This window comes from Piliocolobus tephrosceles, chromosome 13 (genome assembly GCF_002776525.5).
Source record: "Piliocolobus tephrosceles isolate RC106 chromosome 13, ASM277652v3, whole genome shotgun sequence".
In the NCBI taxonomy this organism is placed as follows: domain Eukaryota; kingdom Metazoa; phylum Chordata; class Mammalia; order Primates; family Cercopithecidae; genus Piliocolobus; species Piliocolobus tephrosceles.
This window is the reverse complement of record NC_045446.1, coordinates 67,872,424-67,895,135: the sequence shown is the minus strand read 5'-3', so window position 1 is coordinate 67,895,135 and position 22,712 is coordinate 67,872,424. Positions and strand designations below refer to the sequence as shown.

The 22,712-nt window shown below is 38.4% G+C and overlaps 1 protein-coding gene across 1 annotated transcript in view; it reads left to right on the top strand.

The window, feature by feature from the left end:
• RSF1 (remodeling and spacing factor 1) overlaps nt 1-22,712 on the top strand; it is a 159,646-nt gene that overhangs the window by 71,387 nt on the left and 65,547 nt on the right. The window contains exons 3-4 of the mRNA XM_023209328.2: nt 4,435-4,527; nt 11,143-11,348. Of these exons, the coding sequence (XP_023065096.2) occupies nt 4,435-4,527; nt 11,143-11,348 (299 nt within the window). The remainder of the gene's footprint in view (nt 1-4,434; nt 4,528-11,142; nt 11,349-22,712) is intronic.

Genomic DNA, 22,712 nt, shown 5'->3' with positions numbered 1-22,712 from the left:
GCCCTGTCTGTTGGTTACATTTCAAAGGAAGGGCCTTCAGGTCCTTCAGAAAGATATTCTGAGTCTTAGGAGATACATATGCATCTCAAGGGTACAGAAGAAGGATTTACAATTTTAAATTTGTTTGTTTAATAAATGGGAAGGGAAGGTCTGCGACCTGTCTTCAGTCAGATGTTGGCTGGAATCAGAAGTAAATTCCTTTGAGAGCCTTGGGTTTTTCCAGACTGGAACTTAATGGGGGCTAGCTCCCCCCAGGGATGAGACCTTAGGCTCTTAGAATCTCTTTTTAAATTTCTTATGAGTTATCCAAAAGAATTATTGGTACTTTGATTGTTTATATAAATCCAAGATAAATCAGTTAATGATCCCACTGAGATAAAGTGTATATATTTGCTCTGTAGGCATGTGAAGTCACCTTTCCTATATATATTGAGCTGATATGGAACCTTTAATAAAGCTCCCACCCAACATTTTCCATCCTTATCCTCCGCTTTGTTTACCTGTATGTAGAGGTTAGGAGGAAAAGATGCAGGGGGTATTGGAATGGCAGTAGACTGGTGGCCAGGATGCCTCCCTGGCCACATATTTGACCTTCACCCTTGAAGGCACCAAACATTGATTCTGGTGTTATATCAGGAGAACGGTTGTCCCTCAAGCACCATGCAGGAGAATGCAATAGGACCTGACCTGTCAGCTAGATTTATAGAGAATCAAACAAAACAAGCATTATAGAATAATGATTTATGGTGATAATAGGTATGAATGTTATGTCAAATTGTTCATGTTTTGGATATTAGAACATTCTCTCCCTCAAGAGAAATTGCATGTAAAACCAAATTATAATTATAAGGCTTCTTGGTCTGAATCAAGTTGGAGCATGGGGAATTAATATGAATTACCAATGTAATTAGGATCTGGTTGCTTCCAGGACCCAAGAATTCACCGTTATAGACAGTCTCTGATAGACACAGCTAATGTCTGGCTGCCTAGGCAGATTATAGCTCATGAGCCACATCCTGCCTCGTACCTGTCTCAAAAAGCCAAGCATGGTTTTTACGTATTTAGATAATTTGGAGAGAAACTCGAAGAATAATATTTGGTGACATGTAAAGATTAAATTCAAATTTCATTATCCATAAACAAAGTGTTACGGGAATACAGCCATGCTATTCATTTATGTATATTCTATGGCTGATTTTGCACCATGATAGTAGATTTGAATAGATTCAAGAGAGACCCTATGGCCCACAGTGCCTAAATTATTTCTTGTTTTGGCCCTGAGAAAAAGTTTGTTTATCCTGGGTGTAGATTAGATAGTTTTGCCTAAGAATTATTTAGATGTCTTTTTGAATAATCTTTTTATTTGCAAGTTTTATTTGCAGTGTTCATTTTGTGGTAACAGTAGGTTATGGCTGTTTTGTGCATAGCTAATTAGTGGATTTTTTTTTTTTTTTTTTTTAACATCAAATGGCACAGCAGTATGTCTAAATTGCCCTTAAAGAAATACAAAATGGGCCGGGCGTGTGGCTCACGCTTGTAATCCCAGCACTTTGGGAGGCCAAGCCAGGTGGATCACAAGGTCAGGAGTTCGAGACCATCCTGGCCAATATGGTGAAACCCCGTTTCTATAAAAAATACAAAAATTAGCCAGGCATGGTGGCGGGCGCCTGTAGTCCCAGCTGCTCGGGAGGATGAGGCAGGAGAATCGCTTGAACCTGGGAGGCGGAGGTTGCAGTGAGCCGAGATCGCACCACTGCACTCCAGTCTGGGTGACAGTGAGACTCCGTTTCAGAAATACAAAATGAGTAGTAAATTTATCTTTGAAATCTGCAAGACAAATGTGTTGTACCCTAAATGCTATAAATAAAGGTCAGCAAATTTAAGTTAAGCAGTGTGGGGGCAAAGGATTTTTATCATCTTTATATCCATTTCTCTTTTTTTATCCTCCCCTTTTACACATAGATGCAAATCAGTAGTTGTTGTTTTTGGAATTTGTGACACCGTGAGCCATTGGCTGTGCTTCCGTATCTGGTTTGTTGGCCAAACGTTGGAGCTATGTCATTTTTCACCTCTCAGATACTAAGGATGAGCTTCCCATACTTGGCATTAGCCTCTGGGATAGTCAGCCGATGTTATCTTCTTCTAGGGGCCTGGTAGTCAACCAAGCACTCAATAAATGCTTCATTCAGGTCATAGCAGGACTCTGCATTGTTGATTGTCTCTCTTTTTTAAAAATTTGACATATTCACCTACCAGAAAATTTACCCTTTAAAAATAAACAATTTAGTGTTTATTAGTGTATTTACAGGGAATGTACAACCATCATAATTATCTTAATTTGAGAACACTTTTATTACTCTGAAAAGAAACTGCCTACCCATCAGCAGTGACTTCCCATTCCTTCCTTCCCCTATCCAGTGGGAACTGTGAATCTACTTTTACCTATATGGATTTGACTGTTTTAGACATTTCATATACATGGAATCATGCAATATGTGGCCTTTTGTGTCTGGTTTCTTTCACTTAAGATGTTTTCAAGCCTCATCCATGCTATAGTATATCATTACCTCATTTCTTTTTATGGCTATATAAAATTCCATTGTGTGATGTACCACAGTTTATCCGTTCACCTGTTAGTGGACATTTGGGTTGCTTCCACCTTTTGGCAGTTGTGAATAATACTGCTAGGAACATTTGTATACAAGTTTTTGTGTGGATGCATGTTTTCCTCTGTCTCGTGTAAATAGGAGTATAATGGCTAAGTCATATGGTAACTAAATATTAACATTTTAGAAACTGCCAAGCTGTTTTCCCAGGCAACTGTACCATTTTACGTTCTCACTAACAACCTGTGAGCATTCAAATTTTCTATATCCTCACCAACATTTATTACTATCTTTCTCATTGTGGTAAAGTGTCTATTCAGATTCTGACATTTTAGCTTTTGATGTAATAACTTTAGGGTCTTCCTCGTGTAATATTTCTATTTTTCCCTTTTTCTGTATATCTTTTTTTTTTTCTCTCTCTCTCTAAACATAACACTGTCAGCCAGAGGAAGTAATATATTCTAGAGAATGAGAAACTTATGCTTCCTGTGAGTCTTTTAAGACTGTCCATTGTCCATCTGGGCAACATGGAGTAACCCTGTCTCTACAAAAAATACAAAAATCAGCCAGGCGTGGTGGCACGTGACTGTAACCCCAGCTCCTCGGAAGGCTGAGGTAGGAGGATCACCTGAGCCTAGAGAGGTCAAGGTTGCAGTGATATGTGATTGTGCCACTGTAGTCTACCCTGGGTGACAGAGTGAGACCTATCTCAAAAAAAAAAGATCCTCTATTATATTGTTCCTGGCCATACTGCTTGTTTTGTATTCTTTTTCTATATTAATACTAATCTATTATTTTATTACACAAATCGATGAAAAGAGATGACACTAGTGCAGGCTAGGAAAAGGGTAACCCACCTGAGAGAGCCAGCTTGTTTTTCTCCTGTCTATCTCATTCCCTGTACTCCAGGTTAATCTCTTGCCTTGTGTTGGTTCTTCTCCTTCGGCCCTCATTATGCTCTTTGCTCCTTGAATTGCAAGAAATATGTGAAATTGCTGGCATTTTGTATCATTTTATGCCTACTTAATGGCCTTTAAGATAATATTATTACTGTTCTGGTTTTATTGCTGAGAAAACTAACTCACAGAGGTCATAGAACCTGTTTGCATTTCATAGAACCCATTTGCATTTCACTGTGTGTTAACTTCCCTTACTGGCTTCCTCCGACCTCTAGGTTAGGGGGATGCTGCTAAAATGAGAAAAAGTTTCTTGCACTGGCTTTGAAGTGCAGTGGTTATTCAGATCTTCTTTGGTCTGTTACAGTGGCTCTGGTTTGCCTGAAATGCTTGTGTAGAAAGAGAAGCCTAGACGTTTATCTTAAAGCCAAGTTACGTAAGTTTTCATATGCCAAGAATGGAATTTTAGCTTTACTCCTATATAGTAGAATAATGAGTTCGAGAGAGGCATGGTTAAAAGTATGCATACAATTTGGCATGTTTTTTGAACTAATTCTGTCCTAGGCATAAAGATGAATAAATTTTTGTCATCGTCCTAAAGGAACTTCCAGCCATTTGGAGAGATGGGATCAAATAATTACTCTCATGTGGGAAATGTGTCTAGAAAGTATGTATAAAGTTCTTGATAGCAGAGAAGAGAGCTACAGAGATCCCTTCTTACCCTAAATTCGGTTTTCAAACAATAGTAAATACTTTTCATCATTTTAAGTAGTATGCATTTTAGGGTGCAGTTGGATTGGACTGTTTGGTGTAAACCTCTTTTCTTTATAAACATGTATTAACAAGAATAGATAGCATAATTGTACAAGCCTACCAATATAAATAAAACAGAAATTGCCTTCATGTATTAAGATGTTAACTTTATCTGACAGATATGCCAAGAGTTTAACAGTACCTGGGCATGGGAGATGGAGAAGAAGGGCTATCTTGAAATGAGTGTTGAATGCAAACTAGCACTCTTAAAGGTAATAAATTTATTATTTGTTACAGTTATTTTAATTTAAAATTTAATTTTTGACTTCTGGTTAAATTGGAAAATAAATTAAAAGTAGACATTTTTATTATTAGCAGAAGAGGAGTCTATTTTTTGGTGACAAACAATCTATTCTTTAAAGTACTGTTTTTTTTTAATGCATACGTATATCTAGGTTTAATTATCTCTTCTTGTAGGGACAGTAATAACATGGGCAAGCAGTTGGTCCAAATTAGTTTTATTCATTGTTTTCAACCTTCATTACTATATACTATATACTATAAACTGTGGATAATTTTCTACTGATTTACTAAATTAGCAATTTGATACTATTTTCTGGATGACTGGGAGCATGTCATTTTGTACTTAATACAACCCTCACATAACCAAACCAACTTGATTTCAATGGGTCATCTCAAAGTAGGCTTTTTTACAAGTTTGAATTTTCCTTTCTTTTCCTGCCCACTTCCTATTGTTGGCCCTAATTAGTAGCAAAGTGGCCAGCATAATAGTGGGGAAAAATATTCTTTGTGAAAACATTAATGAAGTTTTTGCTACTTATAAAATTTATAGTATTTTGTAAGTAGGCTTCTTTATTCAAAAGACCTCAAGATTTTGTGATGAACCTTAAAATATAATGTCAGTATACATATTATTATTTTGGAGATAGATAAGACTATAGAGTAGGTGTTATTTTGCTGTTAGATGTTGATTGCTGTTGGTGCCTACACAGAAGTCTTCAAGATCAAAAAGATGCCTTAGAAAACCAAACGTTGGCCGGGCGCAGTGGCTCAAGCCTGTAATCCCAGCACTTTGGGAGGCCGAGACGGGCGGATCACGAGGTCAGGAGATCGAGACCATCCTGGCTAACACGGTGAAACCCCGTCTCTACTAAAAATACCAAAAACTAGCCGGGGGAGGTGGCGGGCGCCTGTAGTCCCAGCTACTCGGGAGGCTGAGGCAGGAGAATGGCGGGAACCCGGGAGGCAGAGCTTGCAGTGAGCTGAGATCCGGCCACCGCACTCCAGCCCGGGCGACAGAGCAAGACTCCATCTCAAAAAAAAAAAAAAACCAAATGTCATAGTAAACTCAGATTTCAGAGTGTATAATCATGCAGGTTCATCTGTCTCTAGACCAGCTTGTGGTCCCAAGGGGGTAATTAGGGTGATTCCTTGCTAGTCAAAGTTATAGAAATTATACTCATAACTTTTATTAATCCCAATTTTTGAAATACCTTTTTGTGCATTCCTATAATGTTTGTAATACTTTAGTATCCATACTGACCTCTAGGTTAGGGGGATGCTGCTGAAACGTATGTAATACTTTAGTATTACATATATTGTATATTAGTGCATATATATATGTTAGTGTATTATGTAAATACATAAGAAAGTGGATATAATACACACATATAACTTTTCAGGATGTGTTACAAATTTTTTTAGTAGTAAGGATGCTTGATCAAAAATGTTTAGAGACCACTGGGATAGCTGACATAGGCAAAGGCATAAGGGCTGTAATAGGAAGTAACTTAATGTGTTGTCTGCCTGGGCAGTGATACCCAGGAAGAAATTTGACTTATACCCTAATCATATACGAAATATATAACCAAAAATTAGTTAGTTCTTCCAGTCTAGTATGTGAATATCTTTTTTTTAAGAGAATTCTCCAGAGCCAGCTATCAGTGAAAATCTACCTTCCTTGAAAACTGCATATGTCTCAGGCTTTCAAAAACAGATAGTCCTTTGAAGAATAATGTTCACCTAAAACCTGGAAGAAAGATTATAGAAAGTTTTATACCATGTATCCTGAAAATAACCAGCATGTTAAAAAAAAAAAATCCAAAGGAAATTTTAAAATTCTTGAGAGAAATGAAAATGGAAACTCAACATGCCAGAACTTACAAAATGCAGCAAAAGCAAATCTAAGAGGGAAATTTATAGCAATCAATGGCCACATTAAAAAAGAAGAAATCTCAAGTAACAACCTGATTTTACACTGCAAGAAACTGGAAGAACAAACTAAACCCAAACTTAGTAGAAGGAAGAAAATAACCAAGATATGAGTAAAATTAAATGAAATAGAGACTAAAAAAATGGTAGAAAAGATAAACAAAACTTAAGAGTTGGTTTTTGAGAATATAAACAAAACTGACAACCCTTAGCTAGGCTAAGAAAGAGAGAAGACTTAAATCAGAAATTAAAGTAGAGACGTTATAACTAATACCACAGAAATACAAAGGATCAAAGAAACAACTATGAACAATTGTTTGGATTATATAGAAAGAAATGGATAAATACTAGAAGCATGCGTCTTACCAAGACTGAATTACAAAGAAATAGAAAATCTGAACAGACCAATAACAAGTAAGAAAATTGAACCAGCAGTCAAAAATGTCCCATCAGAGAAAAGCCCAGGGTATGATGGCTTCACAGCTGAATTCTACCAGACATTTAAAGAATAACTAATGCTAGTCCTTCTCAATGTCTTCTAAAAAACTGAAGAGGAGAAAATACTTCCAGACTAATTTTACAAGGCCAGCATTATACTGATCCCAAAGCTGGACACAAACACTATAAGGAAAGAAATATTCCCGATGAACATAGATGCAAAAATCCTTAACAAAATACTAGCAACCAAATTTAACGGCACATAAATGGGATCATTCACCATGATCAAGTGGGATTTATCCCGGAATGCAAGGATTGTTTGTCATATGCAAATCAATAAATGTGATACATGGCCAGGTACAGTGGCTCACACCTGTAATCCCAGCACTTTGGAAAGCTGAGGCAGGAGAATCACTTGAGCCCAGGAGTTCAACACCAACCTGGGCAACACGGCGAGACCACTTCTCTGCAAAATATTTTAAAAAGCTGGCTAGCTGGGTGTGGTGTTGTGTACCTGTAGTCCTAGCTACTGGGGAGGTTGAGGCAGAGGATTGCTTAAGCTGTGATCGTGCCACTGCACTTCAGCCTGGGTAACAGAGTGAGACTCTGTCTTTAAAAAATAAATAAATAAGCCAGGCGGGGGTGGCTCACGCCTATAATCCCAGTACTTTGGGAGGCTGAGGCAGATGGATCACTAGAGGTCAGGAGTTCAGGACCAGCCTGGACAACATAGTGAAACCCCATCTCTACTAAAAGTACAAAAATCAGCTGGGCATGGTGGCGCATACCTGTAAGTCCAACTGTTAGGAAGGCTGAGGCAGGAGAATCGCTTGAGCTCGGGAGGCAGAGGTTGCAGTGAGCTGAGATCGCACCACTGCACTCTAGCCTGAGTGACAGAGAAGACTCTGTCTCAAAAAATTAATTAATTAATTAAATAAAGTTGTGATGCTCCACATTAAGAGAATGAAGGACAAATATTATATGATCATATGAATATATGCAGAAAAAACATTCGAGAAAATTCAACTTTGCTTTCATGATAAAAACTCACAACAAATTAGGTATGAAAAGAATATGTATCAGTGCAATAAAGGCCATATAAGACAACCCCACAGCTTACATGGTACCCAACTGTGAAAAACTGAAAGCTTTTCCTTTAACATCAGGAGCTAGACAAGGACACCCACTTGCCACTTATATTCAACATAGTACTGGAAGTCCTAGCCAGAACAATTAGGTACAAAAAGAAATAAGTCATCGGAATTGGAAAGGAAGAAGTTAAATTGTCACTGTTTGCAGATGACATGATTTTATGTATAAAAAAGCCTAAAGGCTCAACCAACAGACTATTAGAACTAATAAATGAATTCAGTAAAATTTCAAGATATAAAATCAATATGCAAAAATCAGAAGTGTTTCTACTCACAAATCACAGACTATCCAAAAAAGAAATTATAAAAACCAATTCATTACAATAGTATCAAAAAATAAAATATTTAGGAGTAAATTTGACCAAAGAGGTAAAAGATCTCTGTACTGAAAACTACAAAACATTAATGAAAGAAAATACAAATGAGGCTGGGTGCGGTGGCTCATGCCTGTAATCCCAGCACTTTGGGAGGCCGAGGCGGGCAGATCACGAGGTCAGGAGATCAAGACCATCCTGGCTAACACCGTGAAACCTCATCTCTACTAAAAATGCAAAAAAATTAGCTGGGTGTGGTGGCAGGCGCCTGTAGTCCCAGCTACTTGGGAGGCTGAGGCAGGAGAATGGCATGAACCCAGGAGGCGGAGCTTGCAGTGAGCTGAGATCACGCCACTGCACCCTAACCTGGCCAACAGAGCGAGACTCTGTCTCAAAAAAAAGACAAATGAAAAGATGTCCTGCGTTCATGGATTAGAAGAATTAATCTTGTTAAGATGTCCATACTGCCCAAAGTGACCTACAGATTCATTGCAATCCCTATCAAATTCCAGTGGCATTGTTCACAGAAATAAAACACAATCCTAAAATTCATATGGAACCATAGGAACCTGAATAACCAAAGCAGTCTTGAGCCAAAAGAACAAAACTGGAGGTATCATGCTACCTGATCTCAGAATCTACTAAGTTGTAGTAATCAAACAACATGGTACTGGTAAAAAGCAGATACATTGACCTCTGGAACAGGACAGAAAGTCCAGAAACAAACTCACGTGTTCATGGTCAGTCGCTTTTTGACAGTGGTGTCAAGATTACACACTGGGCAAAGGACAGTCTATTCAATAAATGGTGCTGGGAAAACTGGTCATCCACATGCAGGAGAATGAAATTAGACCCTTATCTTACACCATACACAAAAATTATCTTAGTGGATTAAAGACTTAAATATAAGACCGACCCGAAAGTGTAAAACTACTAGAAGAGTTCAATATTCAAACCATATAAAGAACTCAAACAACAGCAAGAAAACAATCTGATTTAAAAATGGGCAAAGGACTTCAATAGACATTTCTCAGAAAAAGACGTAGGAAATGGCCAACAGATATATGAATAAATGCTCAGTATCACTAATTATCAGGCAAATGCATTTTAGAACCACAATGGAATATCACTTCGTGCTTGTTAAGATGGCTATTATCAAAAAGACAAGACAAGAGATAACAAGTTTGGTAAAGATGTACAGAAAAGGGAACCTTTGAGGCCAGGCACAGTGGCTCATGCCTGTAATCCCAGCACTTCGGGAGGCTGGGGCGGGCAGATCACGAGGTTAAGAGATCAAGACCATCCTGGCCAACATGATGAAACTCTGTCCCTACTAAAAATACAAAAATTAGCTGGGCATGGTGGTGCACCCCTGTAGTCCCAGCTACTCGGGAGGCTGAGGCAGGAGTATCGCTTGAACCCAGGAGGCAGAGGTTGCAGTGAGCCGAGATCACACCCCTGCACTCCAGCCTGGTGATAGAATGAGACTCTGTCTCAAGAAAGAAAAGGGAGCCCTTGTGTGCTGATTGTGAGAATGTAAATTAGTTCGGCCATTATGAAAAATAGCATGGGGGTTCCTCAAAAAATTTGAAATAGAACTACCATATAATTCAGCATCCTAATACTGGATATATATCCTAAGGAAGTAGAATTTGTTTCTTGAAGTGGTATCTGCACTCCCGTGTTCACTGCAGCATTAATCACAATAAGGTTGAACCTGGAGGACATTATGTTAGTAAAATAAGCCAGGCACTGAAAGAAATACCCCATGATATTACTTAATGTGGAATCTAAGAGTCAGACTCATAGAATCAGAGTAGAGTGGTGATTACCAGGGATTAGGGAGGTGAGGGGTAGACTGGGGAGATACTGGCCCAAGCTACAAAAAGTCAGACAGGAGGAATTAGTTCAGGAGATCAGTTGTACAACATGGTGAGTGTAGATAATAACAATATAAAGTATATTTGAAAATTGCTAAGGGGCTAGATTTTAAATGTTTTCACCACTAAAAATTCTAAATACATTAAGTAGTAGATGTGTTTATTAGCTTGATTTAGCCATTCCACACTAGACACATATATCAGAATACCATGGTGTATACCATAAATATATGCAATTTTTATTTGTCATTTTAAATAAGGAAAATGGAAAAAAACTACATGAAACTTATTTAATAGAAAATTTTTTTTTGAGACAAGGTCTTGCTCTGTTGCCTGAGCCAGAGTGCAGTGGTGAGATCATAGCTCACCTCATCCTCAACCTCCCAGAGTAGCTGGGACTGTAGGCATGCACCACCATACCTAGCCAATGTTTGTATTTTTTGTAGAGACAGGGTTTCACCATGTTGCCCAGGCTAGTCTTTAACTCCTGGACTCAAGCGATCCTCCTGCCTTGGCCTCCCTAAGGGCTGGGATTACAGGTGTCAGCCACTGTGCCTGGCCTAAAACAGAAAATCTTACACCATGAGATGATTTGGGAGTTTTTAGTGCAAACGGGCTCATTCCTTTTGAAATAAAACTTGATTTGTGTGTCAGTGATTGTGTTAAACCTATAAATTGGTATGGTGTTAATATAAAATATTCCTTAAAATGTTGGCTATTCTAAACAGTATGTATGAAAGTGGGGAGAGGATAGTGAAAGAAGGAATGCAGCATGTGTGTTCTGTCCACTGCTTTCCCTGAATCAATTCTACGGTTGTATCATATTTATTGTGACGGAGAAATATTTTTGCCGTGTTATGACTATTTTTCAGTACCTCTGCGAGTGTCAGTTTGATGACAATCTCAAATTCAAGAATATTATTAATGAGGAGGATGCCGATACTATGCGTCTCCAGCCAATTGGGCGAGACAAAGATGGCCTCATGTACTGGTACCAATTGGATCAAGATCACAATGTCAGAATGTACATAGAAGAACAAGATGATCAAGATGGCTCTTCATGGAAATGCATTGTCAGGTATCTAAACCTTTTTACACTTATTTATGTGTTTTATACATTGATCTCGTTTAAAAACTAGGATGTTATCTATGAGACAGAAGTGATTTTTTTGTTTGTGGGTTTTGGGAGTTTTCAAGGCCTCACCTAGTATCCAGCATAGTATCCATAGTGCGCACTTAGTTTTTTATTTCTCAAGTAAATGAAAATATTCAGCAGTTCAGTCCATATTATATACACATACCTTATACATCAGGAAGCCAGAATCTGAATAGTTATATGGACAGAAAAATACATTGTTAGACAAAAGCACAAGAAAAGCATTGTTTGGTTCTTATTTAGCTATAGTTTTCTTTTTTTTTTTTTAAACAGAATTTCGCTCTTGTTGCCCAGGCTGGAGTGCAATGATGCAATCTTGGCTCATTGCAACCTCTGCCTCCTGGGTTCAAGTGATTCTCCTGCCTCAGCTTCTCGAGTAGCTGGGATTACAGGCATGTGCCACCACGCCTAGCTAATTTTGTTATTTTTAGTAGAGGCAGGGTTTCTTTATGTTGGTCAGGCTGGTCTCGAACTCCCAACCTCAAATGATCTACCTGCCTTGGCTTCCCTAAGTGCTGGGATTACAGGCGTGAGTCACCACGCCCAGCCTTTAGCTGTAGTTTTCTATTCAGCGTTAACTAGTTCTAATTATTTTAATTTATTCATTTCATCTTGACACAGTATATATTCTATTTGCTGTGCATACATTTCTTTATTGGAGTTCTGAGGAAATCTTGGGAACATTGCACTTTTTTGTCATAGTTCTCTTTTTAAAAATCTTGATTTTTTAATTTGTGTTGACAAATATATTTGAACAGAAACATTTAGTATGTAACCATGAAATATAACTTTAAAAAAAACCCTGTGAGTAATACTAGAACCATTATTACAGAATCTTTGTGTCTTTAGTTTTCTGTCACTGTAACTTTATTATTTAGAAATATTCCACAAATACAGTATATATTAATTTGGAAGATATCAGGGGTCCTATAAAGTAGGGAAAACTCATAGCTATCTAACCGCTAGCTTATGAAAAACTTTCTTGACATTAACTCATATCTGTTTTTTGTCCCATTTTGAATTTCAGCAGCTTCTTTTAGTGATTATTTATTAACGCTTTGAAGAAATAAGCCGTAGAAAAGCTCAATTTTCATTCCCTAAGAATAAATGTATATTGATTAATCTCATGGGAGATTGTTTTATAAGCATGTATCATTACATTATTTTCCTTGTAATTAATTTGCTAAACACAAGTAAACAAAGTAGTCCTAAACTAAAATTTATTTACCATTTCTCCTTTGAATACAAAGACCAAATATGATCTATTCATGACATTATACCACTGTTTCTATTATTTCCCATATTAACCTTGTGTAGTTGTTGAAAACATTCTTTTCTTCTTTGTAGATGAAGAAAATATGACAGTGAAATAACGATTACTATTGATAAGTCACAGTTGTTTAAAATGATGTCTAATGGGGTGGGTGCGGTGGTTCACATCTGTAATCTCAGTACTTTGGGAGGCCGAGGCGGGAGGATCATGAGGTCAGGAGTTCGAGACTAGCCTGGCTAGCATGGTGAAACCCCATCTCTACTAAAAATACAAAAAATTAGCCGGGCATGGTGGCACACACCTGTACTCCCAGCTACTCGGGAGACTGAGGCAGGAGAATTGCTTGAACCTGTGAGGCAGAGGTGTAATTTATGAGAGGAGTTCAAAATAAAAAGAACTGGAAGGCTGGGCACGGTGGCTCACGCCTGTAATCCCAGCACTTTGGGAGGCTGAGGTGGGCGGATTACAAGGTCGGGAGATCGAGACCATCCTGGCCAACATGGCGAAACCCCGTCTCTACTAAAATACAAAAAAATTTAGCTGGATGTGGTGGCACACGCCTGTAATCCCAGCTACTTGGGAGGCTGAGGCAGGAGAATCGCTTGAACCCAGCAGGCAGAGCTTGCAGTGAGCCAAGATCACGCCACTGCACTCCAACCTGGGCAACAGAGCGAGACTCCATCTCAAAAAACAAAAAAGGTCTAATGTGTACTGTTTTAAGTAGATTATACCTTAATGCATGATGTGAAATTTTAGAGTTAATAGTTATTTTTGAATCTGGGTTCATCCACTTACCATTTGTCCCTTGGTATCCATGGGGCACTGGTTCCAGGACCCTCATGAATAACAAAATCTGCAAATGGTTAAGCCCTTTACATAATATTTGTGTGTAACTTGTGCACATCCTCCCATATACTTATAATACTTAATGCAATGTAAATGCTAGGTATAAAATTGTTATACTGTAGTTTTAGCTTGTATTTTTATTGTATTAGCTTTAGTTTATTTTTTTCTAAATATTTTGATCTGTGGATATGGAGGACTAACTGTACTTAATGTTTCTGAGAGTTACATTCCTATACTTTAAAATGAAAGTGATAATACTTCCTCAAAAAGTTGTCGCGAGGAATGTATGAGAAATGGTGCTGGCACTGTAATACATACTCAATAAACCTTTTCTCTTTTTATTTCCACCTTTTTAACTTTTTAACTATTCGCTTTTCTTTTGTTTTTTGAGACAGAGTCTCACTGTCGCCCAGGCAGGAGTACAGTGGCATGATCTTGGCTCACTGCAAGCTCCGCCTCCCGGATTCATGCCATTCTCCTGCCTCAGCCTCCTGAGTAGCTGGGACTACAGGCGCCCGCCACCATGCCTGGCTAAGTTTTTTTTAGTTTTAGTAGAGACGAGGTTTCACTGTATTAGCCAGGATGGTCTGGATCTCCTGACCTTATGATCTGCCTGCCTTGGCCTTCCAAAGTGCTGGGATTACAGGCGTGAGCCACCGTGCCCGGCCAACTATTCGCTTTTCTTACAAAACCTTTGTAATTCCAAAGACTGAAATTTAGTTTATTCACTAAAGAAATACCTATCAGCAGAAAGGTCGGAAAATTTCCGTGGTGTTGCTTTCACCTCTTCTCATGCTTAACCATTTCTCCATGTTTTATTCCTTGGGCTTCTGCCCTTTTAAAACACACACACACACACACACACACACACACACACACACACACACACCCCAACACACACAAAACTTCTTTCCATTTGTTAAAATTTGTTTTTGATAAACAAAATGGTGTATGTGGCAGTTGTTTAGAAGGAGATGCTTGTGTAGAATAATGCCTACACACAGTTTTCCCTTTTTTTGTTTTGGAGACAAGATCTCGCTTTGTCACCCAGGCTGGAGTGTGGAGTGCAGTGGTACAATCTCAGCTCCCTGCAACCTCTGCCTCCCAGGTTCAAGCAGTTCTTCTGCCTCAGCCTCCCAAGTAGCTGGGATTACAGGTGTGAACCACCACGCCTGGCTAATTTTTGTACTTTTAGTAGAGACGGGGTTTCGCCACATTGACCATGCTGGTCTCGAACTCCCGAGCACAAGCTATTCAGTTGCTGTGGCCTCACAAAGTGCTGGGATTACAGATGTGAGCCTCCAGGCCCGTCCTATACTTTTCTCATTTTCACAACCACAAATTTCTTTAGAAAGTGGTGCCAGGTTATTTTTAGCCATTTTGATGGCATCTATTAATACATATATTTCTATTTACAGTGAGCCAGGGAACATTGCCCAAATAATGTAGAAATATTTGGGACCATTCAGAAATCATTTGGTTTATTGACTCTCTGGTTTTGTATAATAAAATTCAATTTTTCAACACCTGATTGTCATACTAACATTCCTTTATTTCATTAAATTTATAAATTCTGTTACATAGGTGCCTGTGTAATAGGTACTATGCTAAACAATTGGTGATGTAATAGTGAATAGTATGGCTCTAAGATCTGTAAGAGGGGCTGCAGGCACCTGTGAAAGGCCTCAACTTGTAAGGAATAGATTTTAGGTGAATATTAAATGCATATTTTCTGGCGAAGGACGGTAATTTATCTCAAATTTTCAGTTACATGTGTTTATGCTTATTATAAATGAGATGTACTATGACATGACATTCCAATTAGCTTTAACCCAACACAGTGGAACTGTTATTGACAAACATAGTAAACTGTCTTGTTCACATAGGTCTCTCATTGTTGCAAAGGTTGAATGTAGAAAACATTGTAATGATTTTTGCCTCCTCATAAAGATAAGGATCTTAGTTGTCACTAATATATATTTAGTGCCTAAAATAATGTGGGGCATCATCTCATTTGACTTGGATGAGATCATCCCTGGAGCATGGTATTTCTGTTTGAATGGCAAACTCTAAAAGAAACATTAATATAGTGAAGTCCATTATGGGAACAACCACAAAGAAGACGATTGAATGAACTGAAAATGCTTTAGCAGAAATTTACTCAGACATAAATGTCTTCGGACATTTAGAAGATAGATTTGTGGAAGAATATCTCAAAGGCTGAGCCAGGATCACTGGATTCAAATTATGGAGAAGCAGAACTGAGTTTGACAGGAGCAAGAATGTTTGTTTTTTGTTTTACATTGCAGGGGAGTGATTATCTTAAGGCTGATAGATGTTGTCAAAGCATTTTTCAATTAAACATGCAAGTTTATGTGAAGTGGAGTTTTGTAAGAGGCACTCATCTTTTTAGCAAGAGATTCTTTTAGAAAATCAAGTGATGGCCGGGCGTGGTGGCTCACGCCTGTAATCCCAGCACTTTGGGAGGCCGAGGCGGGCAGATCACGAGGTCAAGATATTGAGACCATCCTGGCCAACATGGTGAAACCCCATCTCTACTAAAAATACAAAAATTAGCTGGGCGTTGTGGTGCGTGCCTGTAGTCCCAGCTACTCAGAAGACAGACAAGGGAATCACTTGAACCCAGGAGGCAGAAGTTGCAGTGAGCGGACATCACGCCACTGTACTCCTGCCTGGCGAAACAGAGTGGACTCCATCTCAAAAAAAAAGAAAAGAAAAAATCAAGTTGAAAGAACAAGTAAAGCAAATAAGATTTTGACTTTGACTTTTTCATTTAATAGGTTGCATTTAGGTGCTCTTCTTAGCTAGTAAATATTATTTTTTACTAGTAAATTAAAAGCCTCTTGTTTTTTCTTAAAACAATTTCTTTAACAGTATTATTTTCTTGGTGATCAGCTGATGTTGGAAACATACTTCTACCTAATTCTTAAAAGAGCATTATATAACAAAAATTATCTGGTCTTTAGGGTTCTGTTTTCTAAAGCCAGTAAGTCAGCCTTCTTAATAATTGATAAATTTAGAAATATAACTGAACTTTGTAAATTAAAAATCAAATGGAATTTTTTAAAAAATGAGAATCCACCAGAAAGGGATAATTTTACATAGTTGATCTTCTACTGAAAATTTCATACCATAACATCACCACAGTCTTAAAACTTGTACTGTTATATAGCAATTTCCATTTCTGCTAGTTGCAAAATTAATAATATAAATATATATATTAGATGAATAGATAGGAAGCAATTAACTCATATATAAAGAATTATACTTTAAGTTGAAACAAGATTTAGTATGTGATTTACAAAACAATAAAAGTAGTTAAGTTTCATGAAACCATATGAAATTGTTAACATTTGAACATTTTGACCTGTAAAAATGGTGATTTCATATGGCTCAACCAAGTATTATAACAGGTTTCAATACCAAAATATTTAAGCTTCAGCCAGTGTCCTACTTATTCCGGTTAATGTTTAAAACAGAATTGCCACAAAAGTATTATTTCATCTCTAGTTTAGGCCTCAATGAAAGAAGGTAAAAGTACAGAAAAAAAAAACCAATTTTACGTCTAGTCAAATATGATGTAATAGGTGATTTTATTCACCCCATGAGGTATGTTAATAGAATTTGTTTAGGAATGAAAAAGATGGGCTCAGCACGATGGCTCACACCTGTAACCTCAGCACTTTGGGAGGCTGAGGTGAGCAGTTTGCTTGAACCCAGCAGTTTGAGACCTGCTGAGGCAACAAGACAAAACCCTCTCTCTACAAAAAATACAAAAATCAGCCAGGTGTGGTAGCACTTGCCTGTAGTCTCAGTGACTTGGGAGGCTGAGGTGGGAGGGTTGCTTGAGCCCAGGAGCTTGAGGCTGCAGTGAGCTGTGATTGTATCACTGCACTCTAGCCTGGGCAACAGAGTGAGACCCTGTGTCTCAAAAAAAAAAAAAAAAAGATAAGCAAAGATGTAAACATAACAAGGTGGTAGTGTTTGGTTATTAATGATTAGAGAATTTCAGCAAATAAAGACCTTAGACCAGATTCGATCACAAGCTTCTTCAGGATCTTAGTGGGACTACAGAAAGTACTTTTATATCGAGTATACTAAGGAAGACAAAGTTATATGCAGACTGTTGAGCAGTTACTTCATAAAGAATATATACATATGGCCAGTATTCATATGAAAAAGTGCTTAGCGTCATTATTCATTGTAGAATTTCCAATTAAAACCACAGTGAGGTATTATCTTACTTCCATTAGAATTAGTAAAATGAAAATGGCTTACAGCACCAAATGTTAGCAAGGATATGCACCAACTGAAACTCTTAACACCTTGTTGTATATGTAAAATGATACAACCACTTTGGGAAACAGTTTTGCAGTTCCTTCAAATGTTAACAAACTGTTATCCCATAACCTATAAATTTCATTTCTGGGTATTTATATTAGAGAAATGAAAGCATGTTGACAAAAAGCCTTGTATAAGAACGTTCATAGCATCTTGATTCTTAACATTACTCATACAATGAATTATTACTAAGCAATAAAAAGGGGTGATCTATGAAACTGTATGGATTTGTCTCAAAATTCCTTGTATGTGAAAGAAGCACATACTGTTTGATTCCATTTGTGATAAGTTCTAGAATTAATAAAACTAATAATCTGTTGTATTAGTCCACTTTCATGCTGCTGATAAAGACATACCCAAGACTGGGCAATTTGCAAAAGAAAGAGGTTTAACTGGACTTACAGTTCCATGTGACTGGGCAGGCCTCAGAATTATGGCAGAAGGCAAGGAGCAAGTCATGCCTTTCTTTGATAGCTGCAGGCAAAGAAAGAGAGAGCTTATGCAGGGAGCTCCTGTTTTTAAAACCATCAGATCTCGTGAAACTCATTCACTCACAGGAAATGAATCTGCCCCCTTAACTCAATCACCTTCCACCGGATTCCTCCCACAACACGTGGGAATTGTGGCAGTTACAATTTAAGATGAGATTTGGGTGGGGACACAGCCAAACCATATTTTTCTGCCCCTGGCCCCTCCTAAATCTCATTCGTGTTCTCATAGTTCAAAACCAATAATGCCTTCCCAACAGTTCCCCCAAAGTATTGACTCATTTCAGCATTAACTCAGAAGTCCACATCCAGCATCTCATCTGAGACAAGGCAAGTCCCTTCTTCCTGTGAGACTGTAAAATCAAAAGCAAGTTAGTTGCTTCCTAGATACATACAGTGGGAGTACAGGCATTGGGTAAACACAGCCATTCCAAATGGAAGAAATTGGCCAAAACAAAGGGGCTACAGGCCCCATGCAATTCCGCAATCCAGCCGGGCAATCAAATCTTAAAACTCCAAAATGATCTCTTTTGACTCTCTTACATCCAGGTCATGCTGATGCAAGTGGTGGGTTTCCATGGTCTTGGGCAGCTGCGCCCCTGTACAGCCTCCCTCCTGGCTGTTTTCATGGGCTGGCATTGAGTATCTGTGGCTTTTCCAGGCACACGGTGCAAGCTGTCAGTGGATCTGCCCTTCTGGGGTCTAGAGGGCAGTGGTCCTCTTCTCACAGCTCCACTAGGTGGTACCCCAGTAGCAACTCTGTGTGGGGGCTCTGACCCCACATTTCCCTTCCACACTGCCCTAGCAGAGGTTCTTCATGAAGGCCCCACCCCTGCAGGAAACTTCTGCCTGGGCATCTAGGCATTTCCATACATCTTCCGAAATCTAGGCAGAGGTTCCCAAACTCCAATTCTTCTGTGCATTCACAGGTTCAACACAACATGGAAGCTGCCAAGGCTTGGGACTTGCACCCTCTGAAGCCATGGCCTGAGCTCTACATTGGACCCTTTCAGCCATGACTGGAGTGGCTGAGATGCAGGGCACCAAGTCCCTAGGCTGCATGCAGCACGTGGACCCTGGGCCTGACCCACGAAACCATGCTTTCCTCCTAGGCCTCCAGGCCTGTGATAGGAGGGGCTGCCGTGAAGACCTCTGACATGCCTGGAGACATTTTCTCCATTGTCTTGGGGATAACATTTGGCTCCTTGTTTCTTATGCAAATTTCTGCAGCCAGCTTGAATTTCTCCTCAGAAAATGGGATTTCTTTTCTGTCACCTTGCCAGGCTGCAAATTTTCCAAACTTTTATGCTCTGCTTCCCTTATAAAACAATGCTTTTAACAGCACTCAGGTCACCTCTTGAATGCTTTGCTGCTTAGAAATTTCTTCCTCCAATACCCTAAATCATCTTCTTCATGTTCAAAGTTCCACAGATCTCTAGGGCAGGGGAAAATGCCACCAGTCTCTGCTAAAACATAACAAAAGTCACCCTTACACCAGTTTGGGAACAAGTTCCTCATCTCCATCTGAGACTACCTCAGCCTGCACCTTATTGTTCATATTGCTGTCAGCATTTTTGTCAAAGCCATTCAACAAGTCTCTAGGAAGTTCCAAACTTTCCCACATTTTGGTATCTTCTTCTAAGCCCTCCAACTATTCCAACCTCTGCCTTTTACCCACTTTTTAAGCTGCTTCCACATTTTTGAGTACCTTTTCAGCAACGCCCCACTCCCAGTACCAGTTTACTGTATTAGTCCTTTTTCATGCCGCTGATAAAGACAAGACTGGGCAGTTTACAAAAGAAAGAGGTTTAATTGGACTCATAGTTCCACGTGGCTGGGGAGGCATCAAAATCATGGCAGAAGGCAAGGAGGAGCAAGTCATGTCTTACATCAATGATGGCAGGCAAAGAAAGAGCTTGTGCAGGAAACTCCCATTTTTAAAACCATCAGATCTCATGAGACTCATTCACTATCACAAGAACAGAACAGGAAAGACACACCCCATAATTCAGTCATCTCCCACTGGGTTCCTCCCACAACACGTGGGAATTGTGGGAGTTACAATTCAAGATAAGATTTGGGTAGGGATGCAGCCAAACCATATCATCTATGGTTATCATAATCAAGATTGATTTCTTCTTGCTTTGGTGGGGAAAAGGAATTCAGTAGGAAAGAACAGGAGGGAATTTTTGTGGGAATAGTGATATTCCTTGATTGTGGTCTAGATTATACAATGTATGCATTTGTCAGAACTGATGAACTTAGTGCTTAAAATATGTTTGTTTTATAGTATGTGAATTATACCTCATTAAAAATATTTTCAAAATTGACAATGGTTTGATAGTCATTTTCAAAAAGCTGAATTTGAAATAGTGTATACAGTTTTCATGTATCCATAATTACAAACTGTATGAATGTATTTCTAAACCATATATATATATAACCTGCTAATATAGCACAGTGATTAAGACAGGCTCTAAAGTCAGACTATTCGAAATTCAGTCTTGCTAAATTGTACTAACTTACCTTAGGCAAATTACCATTCCTCTCTATGTGTCCTCAGTTTCCTCAGTCTTAAAATGAGAATAATTTAATACCTATTTAATTGGGTTATATTGGAATTATATGAACTAATTAATATAAAACTCTTGGAATAATTAATGCTTGGAACACAGTACTCATTCACTAATGTTAACATCTTAGATTAATAGTACTGCTATTGATATTACTAATTAATGCTTCTCTTTAGTTTTCTTGGCCTCCATAATTTTTTTTTTTTTTTTTTTTTTTGCCTACTGAATAATTTGGAATTTATACCAAAAAGTTGGAATGTTATTGCTCAATTCTGGAATCATATATTTAAAATATTTACAAAAGACTTGTTATATTTATACTGTGCTATGCTCTGTAGATGTGAAGACCTGGTCCGATTTCTTAAGGAGTTCTTTTTATGGAAGAAAGGTACAGGGAAATTTTGAATAATACGGTCACAAAGTCTGTGATGGAGATTATCAAGGGTGCTGTGGAAGAACCAGATACTTGGCTTATACTTGGTAGAAGATAATACCTATGCTTGACTCTTTTTTTTTTGCCAGCGGGAGGCGGGTGGTCAGGGGGTTCTGTTTCTTTAAATAATAAATATTTATTTATTTATTTTTCTTCATTGCTTCTGAAATGTTTAGCACCTACCACTAATTCAAACTCTGAACAACTCCTAGGCTGGGAGAAATCGTATTTCACAATAATAATGGTTAGGATGATGTGTTCCATTTCATTGAAGTCTAGATTAACTTAAGGTACATATAGGAAACAGTTTAGAATCTGGTTAAGTCAAAGTCAGTAACCAGTGTGCCCAAAACTAAACTTTGAACCTTTCTACCCTAATATGAGCATCTCATCTCAGTTAATAGCAGCTACATTCTTTCACTGGCTCAACCCTATGGAATATGTCAATAGAATTTCTTTAGGAATGAAAAAGATAAGCAGAGATGTAAATATAACCAAGTGGTAGTGTTTGGTTATTAATGATGAGAGAATTTTAGCAAATGGAGACCTTGTACCAGATTCCATCAGGTGCTTCTTCAGGAACAGAGTGGGACTACAGAGAGTGCTTTTATACCAAGTGTAAACCCCAAGGCCCAAAACCTGGGAGCACATCTGTAACTTTGCTTTTTCTCTCACTCCACATCTACCCTAACAGCAAATCCAATCAGCTCTTCATGCATAATTGTATCTAGAATTTGATCAGTTCTCCTTCATAGCTATATTCTTGTCCAAGCCACCATCTCTTTTTTGTAAAATACATATAATTGAGTAGTTTTTAGTTTTTGTTTTTTTTTCTTTTTTAACAAGTTATGCAACTGGTACCACTATCTAACACCAGGATATTTTTCTCACCCTAAAAAGAAAACCCCAGTCAGTACCCATTAGCAGTTATTCTTCATTCTCCCTTTTCCTATCCCTTAGCAACCACCAATCTTTCTGTGTCTATAATTTGACTATTCTCAACATTTTATAAACATAGAATTATATAATACGTGACTTTTTGTGTGCAGCCACTTTCTTTCTTTCTCTTTTTTTTTTTCTGTTTTATGAGACGGAGTTTGGTTCTTGTTGCCCAAGCTGGAGCACAATGGCATGATCTCAGCTCACCACAACCTCTGTCTCCCAGGTTCAAGGAATTCTCCTGCCTCAGCCTCCCAAGTAGCTAGGATTACAGGCATGTGCCACCACACCCGGAAAATTTTGTATTTTCAGTAGAGATGGGGTTTCTCCATATTGGTCAGGTTGGTCTTGAACTCCTGACCTCAGGTGATC